Here is a 12,403-nt window from a genome sequence, read left to right on the forward strand (position 1 = left end):
CGCACAGAGAGGGAAGGAGTGAACTTGTCCCTGCCAAAGAGACTGATCTAGAAGAGAAGCCAAGCTGTGTTCCAAGTGTGGGGGACACCCTGATGAAGTTGTGCGTGGGAGTGCACCAGGTGGCCATATAAGCTGAGAGATGTTTCCAAAGACCTCCCTGCCTGATTCCTTTGCCAAACTACATGAAGCAGCATCATAACGCCATAGGGGCGGCTGCCCATGTCCCATCTTCCAGAGCCAGAAGGCACTGCTGTATGATTACGGAGAGTGCAAGGCGACTGCAAAACACTGAGCAGAACTGTGTATTACAGCCCAGCCTGTGAGCTGTCTGAACTTTAAGCAAGGTACAAAACCCATCAGTCAGACAGGTCCTCCGCATTTGGCCATTGATTAAGCAGCACAGGGGTGTTTTGTTCATTCATTTCCCTTTATTTTTTAATAGTAAAAAAAATATATCACAGGAGGACACCAGGAAGCCCTTCACAAACTCTTCCAGGTAAGTTGTTCACTGGATTAGGATCTTATCCTCGAGTGTAGAGTGGATGGAACTCTGCGGCTGGGCTCCGGGAGCTGGTGGAAGGTCTGGCGCACACGCTATGAATCCCAGTTGAACTCCTTCCGCTTCCATCCACGGTTAACTCATCTCAACCGCCACAAACTTGTGCTTCTTCTCCTTATTCTTCATCGCTTTCCTGAGTGACGAGGTGAGAAAGAGACATGTTAGTACACCGTGCCGGAGAGCTGTGTCGTGTGGGGAAGCAGACGGTGGAGAAGGTGCTGTGGGCTGAAGTGCAAGAGGCATCAATTTCATAAAGGGTAACGGGGTTGTAGGGGAGGGGCCCTAGAGAGATGGTGTAGTGTCAATAGTTCTGTACCAGTACCTCTAAAGTACTGCAAAAAGCAAGTCACAATCCTAGGCGTGTAAATCTCTATCTCACCTATAATTTCTGAGGGGAGAGCCTCACACATGTAATTTTCGTAGTAAATGAGGGAGGGACCAGGGGAAGTGGCTAGAAAAAGGGGCCTACCTACTACTACATGAGAGGGTTTAGGAAGGATGAGTTCAGATAGGGTTAGGGAGGGGTTTAGGCAGGGACATCCACCAAATGTAAACCCATTGCTATTCACAAACTGGACTTCTAAAGCTAGTGCTGCCCAAAGAAAACCCAAACAGTAGTACGTTTCTCCAGCTCAGAGCTGGAGTAAGTCCAGCACCACACAGGGGCAACCACTGGTACTGCAACACCCTCCCATAGAAAATAATGGAAGTAGGGACTTGACATCGTAATAACGTCCACTCGTAAATTTGCTTACACCCCCATTTCCAGGGACTGGATCTGTGAAAGTCTACATATTTGAGTAACTTTACACTCTTACTCTGTGAATAGCTACAAGTAAAATTACTCAAAAGTATAAGAGTAAACTGGCACTCGAGGACTACTCACAAGTGTAAGTTACCTTTGTGAATAGCCCTGTGGGTGTCCTGCAGGTCTATGTTTGTGGGACAGTCCCCGTCGCCTGTTAAGAGTCACCATAAGGTCCACGTGCCTGTGGTTGTGTGCCTAGGTTAGGGGGTACACAAGTGTGCATGATCGCATCAGTCGAAGCAGAGGTCTCTGTCCTTGACTTGTCTCGCCTGCATTAATGACAGCGCAGGTGTGTGTTTATGTGCATAGTTTGGGAAATCTCTCCCTTATATGAATCGTCTAGCTGCCGGGGGCTACTTTTGCTGCATAAGTAAGGTTATTGGATGACACTGTCATTGGGCAGCAATCTTTAAGACTTGTGCTTTCTTTTACTAGCACGTTGGATTCTGGGAGCTGAAGTCCTTATTCACAGCAAGGTACCATCAGGGGTTAGCACTCTAGATTATAGTAATTTAAACTGAAAAAGACAAGCTGGAATATGATGGTCTTGATTTTATGGAACGATAAGGACAGCACAATCATATGCGGTACCTCTCAAGGAGTTCACAAATATCTACATAATTCCCCTTTCTGTCTGACCATTACAAATCAGCTGAACAAACCACCAGACGCAAGAAGTCCCACACTATTAGGAAGCAGAGGAGCAAGCCAACAGCGGACATCAGAAGTACAACACTATTAGAAATCAGCAGAACAAACCACCAGCGGACATCGAAGGTACAACACTATTAGAAATCAGCAGAAAAAACAACCAGCGGAGATCAGAAGTACAACACTATCAGAAATCAGCAGAACAGACCACACCACCAGCGGACATCAGAAGTACTACACTATTAGGAAGCAGCTGAACAAACCACCAGCAGACATCAGAAGTACAACACTATTAGAAATCAGCAGAACAAACCACCAGCGGACATCAGAAGTACAACACTGTTAAAAATCAGCAGAACAAACCACCAGCAGACATCAAAAGTACAACACTATCAGAAATCAGCAGAACAAACCAACAGCGGACATCAGAAGTACAACACTATTAAAAATCAGTAGAACAAGCCACCAGCAGACATCAGAAGTACAACACTATTAGAAATCAGCAGAACAAACCAACAGCGGACATCAGAAGTACAACACTATTAAAATCAGCAGAACAAACCACCAGCAGACATCAGAAGTACAACACTATTAGAAATCAGCAGAACAAACCAACAGCGGACATCAGAAGTACAACACTATTAGAAATCAGCAGAACAAACCACCAGCGAACATCAGAAGTACAACACTATTAAAAATCAGCAGAACAAGCCACCAGCAGACATCAGAAGTACAACACTATTAGAAATCAGCAGAACAGACCACCAGCGGACATCAGAAGTACAACACTGTTAGAAATGAGAAGAACAAACCACCAGCGGACATCAGAAGTACAACACTATCAGAAATCAGCAGAACAAACCACCAGCAGACATCAGAAGTACAACATTATTAGAAATCAGCAGAACAAACCAACAGCAGACATCAGAAGTACAACACTGTTAGAAATCAGCTGAACAAACCACTAGCGGACATCAGAAGTACAAAACTATTAGAAATCAGCAGAACAAACCACCAGCGGACATCAGAAGTAGAACGCTTTTAGAAATCAGCTGAACAAACCACCAGCGGACATCAGAAGTACAACGCTTTTAGAACTCAGCTGAGCAAACCACCAACGGACATCAGAAGTACAACACTGTTAGAAATCAGCGGAACAAACCACCAGCGGACATCAGAAGTACAACACTATTAGAACTCAGCTAAGCAAACCACCAACGGACATCAGAAGTACAACACTATTAGAAATCAGCAGAAAAAACCACCAACGGACATCAGAAGTACAACACTATTAGAAATCAGCGGAACAAACCACCAGCGGACATCAGAAGTACAACACTATCAGAAATCAGCAGAACAAACCACCAGCGGACATCAGAAGTACAACACTATTAGAAATCAGCGGAACAAACCACCAGCGGACATCAGAAGTACAACACTATCAGAAATCAGCAGAACAAACCACCAGCAGACATCAGAAGTACTACACTATTAGGAAGCAGCTGGGCAAGCCAACAGAGGATGTTAGACGTGCCTCACAATAAGAAATCAGCAGAACAAACCACCTGTGGACATCAGAAGTACAACGCTTTTAGAAATCAGCAGAACAAACCACCAGCGGACATCAGAAGTACAACGCTATTGGAAATCAGCAGAACAAACCACCAGTGGACATCGAAGGTACAACACTATTAGAAATCAGCAGAACAAACCACCAGCAGTCATCAGAAGTACAACACTGTTAGAAATCAGCTGAACAAACCACCAGCGGACATCAGAAGTACAACACTATTAGAAATCAGCTGAACAAACCACCAGCGTACATCAGAAGTACAACACTATTAGAATTCAGCAGAACAAACCACCAGCGGACATGAAAAGTACAACACTATTAGAAATCAGCAGAATAAACCACCAGCGGACATCAGAAGTACAACACTATTCGAAATCAGCAGAACAAACCACCAGCGGACATCAGAAGTACAACACTATTCGAAATCAGCTGAACAAACCACCAGCGGACATCAGAAGTACAACACTATTCGAAATCAGCTGAACAAACCACCAGCGGACATGAGAAGTACAACACTATCAGAAATCAGCTGAGCAAACCACCAGCGGACATCAGAAGTACAACACTATTCGAAATCAGCTGAACAAACCACCAGCGGACATGAGAAGTACAACACTATCAGAAATCAGCTGAGCAAACCACCAGCGGACATCAGAAGTACAACACTATTCGAAATCAGCTGAACAAACCACCAGCGGACATGAGAAGTACAACACTATCAGAAATCAGCTGAACAAACCACCAGCGGACATCAGAAGTACAACACTATCAGAAATCAGCAGAACAGACCACACCACCAGCGGACATCAGAAGTACTACACTATTAGGAAGCAGCTGAACAAACCACCAGCAGACATCAGAAGTACAACACTATTAGAAATCAGCAGAACAAACCACCAGCGGACATCAGAAGTACAACACTGTTAAAAATCAGCAGAACAAACCACCAGCAGACATCAAAAGTACAACACTATCAGAAATCAGCAGAACAAACCAACAGCGGACATCAGAAGTACAACACTATTAAAAATCAGTAGAACAAGCCACCAGCAGACATCAGAAGTACAACACTATTAGAAATCAGCAGAACAAACCACCAGCGGACATGAGAAGTACAACACTATCAGAAATCAGCTGAGCAAACCACCAGCGGACATCAGAAGTACAACACTATTCGAAATCAGCTGAACAAACCACCAGCGGACATGAGAAGTACAACACTATCAGAAATCAGCTGAACAAACCACCAGCGGACATCAGAAGTACAACACTATCAGAAATCAGCAGAACAGACCACACCACCAGCGGACATCAGAAGTACTACACTATTAGGAAGCAGCTGAACAAACCACCAGCAGACATCAGAAGTACAACACTATTAGAAATCAGCAGAACAAACCACCAGCGGACATCAGAAGTACAACACTGTTAAAAATCAGCAGAACAAACCACCAGCAGACATCAAAAGTACAACACTATCAGAAATCAGCAGAACAAACCAACAGCGGACATCAGAAGTACAACACTATTAAAAATCAGTAGAACAAGCCACCAGCAGACATCAGAAGTACAACACTATTAGAAATCAGCAGAACAAACCACCAGCGGACATGAGAAGTACAACACTATCAGAAATCAGCTGAGCAAACCACCAGCGGACATCAGAAGTACAACACAATTCGAAATCAGCTGAACAAACCACCAGCGGACATGAGAAGTACAACACTATCAGAAATCAGCTGAACAAACCACCAGCGGACATCAGAAGTACAACACTATCAGAAATCAGCAGAACAGACCACACCACCAGCGGACATCAGAAGTACTACACTATTAGGAAGCAGCTGAACAAACCACCAGCAGACATCAGAAGTACAACACTATTAGAAATCAGCAGAACAAACCACCAGCGGACATCAGAAGTACAACACTGTTAAAAATCAGCAGAACAAACCACCAGCAGACATCAAAAGTACAACACTATCAGAAATCAGCAGAACAAACCAACAGCGGACATCAGAAGTACAACACTATTAAAAATCAGTAGAACAAGCCACCAGCAGACATCAGAAGTACAACACTATTAGAAATCAGCAGAACAAACCACCAGCGGACATGAGAAGTACAACGCTATCAGAAATCAGCTGAGCAAACCACCAGCGGACATCAGAAGTACAACACAATTCGAAATCAGCGGAACAAACCACCAGCGGACATGAGAAGTACAACACTATCAGAAATCAGCTGAACAAACCACCAGCGGACATCAGAAGTGGGACCACTGGGACCATTCGCAAAGGGGAAGGGGCACCTTGAGGACTGCTTCCTGTCTGCGACTGGCTTACCACCAACGTGAAGTAGGCGGTCGTTAGATCTGGCATCTTTAGGCGTGCTTCCCATGTATTTTTACTTTCGGACCTCCTGTTTTGATGGTATGCTGGACTTCGTTTTTGCTGGTTTAGGGTCTCTGCACACTTTTTCACTGTCATTCAGGGCTAAAGTGCATGCGCTCCTACTGTAAATAGGGAAGTGATTGTTTTTCCATTGTTGGCCCATTTGATTTACTAGTAAGTTCCTAGTACAGTGCACCGTGCGTGCCCAGGGCCTGTAAATCAAATGCTAACAGGGTGCCCGTGGCACTGGTTGTGCCACCCACTTAAGTAGCCTTTCAAAGGTGTCTCAGACCTACCACTGCAGTGTCTGACTGACTGACTGACTGACTGAATGTATTTGTAAAGCGCACTTATGCTGAGGCGTCTTGGCGCTAGGTAGCCACATCTGGGAAACACGGATTATAGTTTTGTAAGAAAAGCCTGGTTTTTATGGCCTTTCTGAAAATAGAGCGGGAGGGCTGAAGGCGTAGTGAGATAGGGAGGGCGTTCCATAGTTTGGCCGCCAGGAATGAAAAGCGTTTACCACCCAATCTTGCCCTTTTGATTTTAGGAGGAAGGACCAGCCCGACGTCAGAAGATCGTAGGCAGCGAGTTGGAGTGTAGCGAGGAAAAAGGGATTGAACATCTTCGGCCCCGCCTCCATAAAGCGCTTTGTGCACAAGGCATAGGGCCTTGAAGTCAATCCTGCATCTTACCGGGAGCCAGTGAAGAGCTTTGATGCTTGCGGAGGTAGGATGGTGTTTCGGAAGGTCACATAAGACTCGGGCAGCAGCGTTTTGAAGAGATTTAAGTTTTGTAAGCTGTTTGGCCCCTGAGCCCAGATAGAGTGCGTTACAGTAATCTATCCTAGATAGAATGAGAGCACCGACTACAGTTTTCCTGAGGGAAGGCGGGATGAATGGGAGAATTTTGTAGAGAAGTTTAAGTGTGAAGAAACAGGCGGAAACCACTTGGTTGATTTGGGGGGCACAGGTAAGCCCCTCGTCGAGGAGAAAACCAAGGTTTCTAGCCTTGGCTACTGGAGGGGCACAGACCGGCCTCCGGGGGCCACCAGTGGTGGTTCCATATGGAGGGTTTATTTCCGAACTCAAGCACCTCGGTTTTTTGGGCATTTAGCTTTAAGAAGTTAACCCTCATCCAGGACATGACAGAGGAGAGACAGTCGCGGAATCGCTCAGCTGGTTGGTTGTCATTTTGGGTGATTGACACCAATATTTGTGTGTCATCAGCATAGGAGACGAGCGCTAGGCCATGACTCTTGATCAGTCTGGCCAGTGGGGTGACATAAATGTTGAAAAGGGTGGGCGAGAGGGCGGAGCCCTGTGGAACTCCGCCCGGGAGGGTGAACCGTTCCTATTGCATACCGTCCCAGTGGATGAGTTGTTCCCTGGCGTCGAGGAAGGAAGTGAGAAGGGTTAGGGCTTTACCATTGACCCCCACGGTTTGCAGCCTAGTTAGCAATACTGTGTGATTTACAGTATCAAAGGCTGCCATGAGGTCAAGTAGTATTAGGGCCGCTCTTCCTCCATCGTCCAGCACCCTTCTAATTCCTTCAGTTGCCATGATCAAGGCAGATTCCGTCGAGTGTTGGGATCTAAACCCATGCTGCGTGGAGTCTAGAAGGTTGTTACCCTCCAGATAAGACATGAGATCCTGATTAATGGATTTTTCCAGGATTTTGGAGGTTATGGGTAGACATGAGATGGGCCGGTAATTTTTCGTCTCCAAGGGATCAAGGGAGGGTTTTTTCAATATAGGTCTAATACAGGCCAGTTTCCATTTGGTCGGGAAAATCCCTGTTCCAATTACTAAATTGAGCAGCGGGGTCAGTGCTCTGCCTACCTCTTCCGCAGCTAGATGCAAGATATATGGGGGGCAAGGGTCAAGCGGGGATCCTGATTTGGTCTGGGCGAGCAGGTCAACTACTTGCTTCATTTCCAGCTTAGAAAAGTTGGTTAAGCTGCCATGGTGGGGCTAAGAGTCCCACACCTCCAAGGAGGGAATGGTGTTGACCTGAGGTAGATTCAGAAGTTCTTCATAGACCAGGTTGACCTTGGACTGGAAGAAGACCGCGAGGTTGTCGATGAAGGCTTGGTTGGGGAGAAAGATAGAATCCCTGCATGCATGCAGCTTTTCTGTTATGTAGACCTGGCAAGTGCACCCTCTTGCCAGCCCCTTACCTACCCTCTGACTACATGTAGGGCACCCCTAATGTAGGCCCAAGGTACCCCCATGGGCAGGGTGCAGTGTATGTGAAAGGTAGGACATGTACCAGTGTGCTTTACATGTCCTGATAGTGAAATACTGTGTATTTCGTTTTTCACTGTTGAAAGACCGTCTGCTCCATAGGCTATCATTGGAGCTGCACTGTAACATTTTACATGTGTGACTTCAAATTGGGACAAGATAGAGAAATTTAGTTTCGGCTTTCTCAACTCAGAATTTCATACCACACCGTTTAGTAAAGGTGGTTTTTAAATGGTGTGTTAAGTAGTAATTTTCTTGTTTAACCATCCTATGTGCATCTGTCTGTTTTTGTATTCACCATCTGGTTTTGGTTTGACAGGAGCTGGGGATGTGCATTCACACCAGACAGTCACAAGGGGGGTTTAGATGTGTCCTGCCTTTCGTGGGTGACTCATAGCCAGGCTGAATAGACCTGTCTGCATTTAGAGTGGTGGAAGAAGTTTTCACTAGCGCCTGAATAAGCTGTGTCTGCTCTGCACAATACTGTCTCCACCTCCTGTAGTGAGGCTGGACTAGAGAGGACAGAACTGGTTTCTACTGAATTTGGAGACCTTCTGCCTAAAACTTCAAAGGAAAAAGAAGTATAAATATTGGGGCCCAGACCCCCGAACTTTAGAACTCTTTTGGACTAAGAAGACTGCCAAGAAGAACAGCTGGAGAAGCTGTGAGGAGGAACTACCACTTTGCTGTGGGCCATGCTGTGTTAGCCTACAGTGGCTGCTTCTGTCTTGGGCAGTGAAAGGACTGGATTGAACTTTCTGCAACTTCTATTCCAAAGTTTCTCCAAGGATTTGATGTAGAGCTTGCCCCCTGTTCAAGAAGTCTCACGAACAGCAAAAAACATCACCATCCTCTGGGTACCCGCTTCTGGAACTTAGTGTTTCAGTAGCCACAGAGGAAAACCCATCTCCGTGACCTGTTGTCACCACAGAGAGCACTGCCCTGCTTAACACCGCAACCCTGGTTTCACTGATGACACCGACCAATGTCATCACCAAGCCGCTGCTTGCACCGTGACTGTACCGCAACTCACACTGCCTTGACCTGAGGGTACCGCAACTCACACTGCCTCACTTCTCGTCATCGCCCTGGTATCCCCAACAATGTTGCTCCACGCCAACATCAACGCTGCTGCCTGCACCGTGGCCTGAGGGCACCGCTCATATGTTACACAATGCACCTCCCTGTCCCTCACCGCAGCCTTGGACTACCGATGCTGCCATCCACCCATTCGGTTTTTCTCCTTCTCACCAGTGCATGTGTGAACACACAGACCACCCACACACACCCATCCACCTTACCACCCAAAATCACTGAAGAAGCATTTTCAGTTATAAACAACCATTGACAAAGCCAATCCCTCTAGTTTTATTTTTTATTTATTCATATCTCTTCTTCATTGATTGGAGAGTTAATGTGTGTGGTTTGATGAACATCTTTGAAAATGAGTAAAATTATGGATGGATTGTAGGAGAGTAGGATCTGCACTTATGTTGCCCCCACTTTCTTTCTGATGTATACACTGGTTTCTGGCTATAGTCTGGCTGGGTCCCTGCTAATCAGGGCCCCAGCCTCTCTGTTCTCTCTAAACAACTTGGAGTGCATACTATATGCACTAGTGATTGGATACTGTGGTACCTTATGAGCCCCTAGTATATGGTACCTTAGGTACCAAGGGCATAGGTACTTCACAGGCCTACCAGGGGCTGAAGCATGTATTATGCCACCCCTGGGAAGCAGACTACATCTGACACCACAGGCCTGCTACTGCAGCCTGGGTGATGTAGTGTTAGCACTCCTCACTGAGGTATAGGTTCCCTATATCTCACCTTACACACATATAAACCTATCAGTCACCCCTAAGGCAGGCCCTATCAATCCTGAGGGCAGGGTGCTTGGTTTACAATGTGAGGGGGTGCCTCTGCATGAGCAGGACCCCTCTGTAGCTGGCAGAGTCTATTCTATGTGGCTGTTTGTGAATGCCGTTAAACCATATACTTCTAAGTGCATTATGACCCACAGGTAAATGCTAACTTTGGAATGGCTGCATCAAACATGTCGTGTTTGGTGTCAAACAACTTGGAATCATACCCCCACACCAGTAACTGGTGTTGGAGTAAGATCCCACCCTTCTAGAGGGGACGACATGTACCGACTGTGGAAACACGGTAGAAATCTGAAAGAGCCCTGGCATCACAAAATGGATGCCACCAGCACAGACACTGGGCTGCCCTCCTGCTGCTGACTGAAACTCGCAGTGGAGGAGGCCCAACAAAAGGCATCCTGTCACAGGGAGGTGTCACCACCTTCCATACAGGATTTAGTGTATTGGGGCTGGGTTGGTGCACTCCTAGAGTGCTTTGAAGTCCTGCACTGGGGGAGCAGTAGGCTCCTCAGTGCATATGCCAGCTCAAACCGGTGCAGGGGCTACCTGTCTCTGCTCTGGTGCGAAACTGGACAAAGGGAAGTGGGTGTAACCACCCCCTACCCTGACCCTCCCAGAGGAGTTGTCATAAAGCTAGTCCCTCCCTTTCTTTTAGTATATGATAGGGAACCCTTGCCATTGCAAACTAGATATCCTTGGATGATGCTTTACAGGAAGAATCCTGGCCCTTCGACGTTCCACTACCTTTGGAAGACGGAAGAATCTCCCTTGGAGTCAAGGAGTGACTCCCCTGCTTGGCAGGCACCAGAAACTCTAATCAACGGTCGCAAACTTTCCAGCTCCCGCCGGAGTCCGAAGTCTCTGCAGCCCCGGAAGTGGATTTTCTGACTTCTCGATGGCCATCGTGAGTCCCCCGCAAAGATGAGGCGAGTGGACCCCACGAGTGACGAGGAACAGCAATATCCGGTTACCGTGCACTATTTTCGAGTGCAATCCCTTCACGACGTTCTACTAACCTGTGCATTGGACCCCACTGAAGATCAGAGGCCTACCTCATCCCGAGTGACTGTGGGCTCCTGTGAAGTGAATCCTCCCGAGGCGTCTTCGCGATCCCTTGCCCGTTGGCTTCTGGGTCCTCTGAAGACTTTTCTACAGAACCAAAGGGCTCCCCTGGTTGCTCCAGGCCTGCCCTGACTTACCCTTGCTGGGTGAGTCTCTCAGACCTTTCTGGTCTGCACCACTGAGTTTCTTCACATTCCACAAGACTTGCTGTTGCCAAGGCTTGTTGGCTCCAATCCGGTTGCCGACACCTCAGTAAGCTGCAGATATCGTGGGACACTCCGAATCGAGCTCCTGGTTGTCGTCGATGCCTCCTGGACCTCGTGGCTGAAGAGTCAAGACACCTGTGATCAACTGAAATCACCCGACGACTGTGGGCATCCAGCTTCCTTGCCCCGGGTCACTGCCAAGTGACTTTGAACACTGTCTCCTCTGCTTTCAGGTCTTCTTTCTTCAGAATCCAACCTTGGATTCCACCGGACACTTCTCCTGTCTTCACAAGCAGCAAGTCTTCTTTGGCTCCCATTGAAAATGACGCCGCGACCCGATACCAAAAGACATTGAAGTCTAATGGAATCCGCGGCTGTGTTCTCACACTGCATGCGTCTCCCGTGGGTCCTTTACTTACCTGCCTTGGGGTAGATTAGTGAGGCCCCAGCGCTTCTGAAGACCTTAGGCCTTCTCCCTTTTCAAGTCGTTCTTCTTATACCTCTTTTTTAGTATATGGTCTGGTATGCCCCTAGGGCTACAGCCATATTTGTGCTTAATTTATTGTGAAACGTTGACATTTGAATGTGTACCTGGCTTCTAATCTCATAAAGAGATTAGTAGAATGTGTCTAGTAATAAATACATATATATTTGATATATATACCTGTGTGGTGTCCTTTCATTTGATCATTCAAGAGATAATAAGGTAAAACAAGCTGCTTTACATTCCTCTGAGACTTAGCCTGAAGGCTGCTCTCCATAGCTACCACTAGGATAGCTTTCTTTAAAAGGTGGTCTTAAACCTATCCACCATAACAGTTGAATTGTAGTGGTGCAAGGTGGCCACTATAACTAGTGACCAGCATATGCCAGACCAACTTCTCACATGGATGGACGAATGTATGGCTAAGGAAGCGTATGGATGGACGAATGGGTTTTGGCGCATATATAAAGATGTGCGTATATGAATGGGTGAATTATTGCATGGGAGAATAAATGGGTGAGTGAATACGTGGACA

At 46.7% G+C, this 12,403-nt stretch overlaps 1 protein-coding gene across 1 annotated transcript in view; it reads right to left on the minus strand.

Annotated features, from left to right (window-relative positions):
- Window positions 1-408: 408 nt before the first annotated feature.
- Window positions 409-12,403, minus strand: part of LOC146863616 (papilin-like) — a 97,080-nt gene continuing 85,085 nt past the window's right edge. Inside the window, exon 6 of the mRNA XM_085627645.1 lies at window positions 409-692. Coding sequence (XP_085483771.1) covers window positions 635-692 — 58 coding nt within the window. The 3' untranslated portion in view covers window positions 409-634. The remainder of the gene's footprint in view (window positions 693-12,403) is intronic.

This window comes from Triturus cristatus, chromosome 2_1 (genome assembly GCF_964204655.1).
Source record: "Triturus cristatus chromosome 2_1, aTriCri1.1, whole genome shotgun sequence".
In the NCBI taxonomy this organism is placed as follows: Eukaryota; Metazoa; Chordata; class Amphibia; order Caudata; family Salamandridae; genus Triturus; species Triturus cristatus.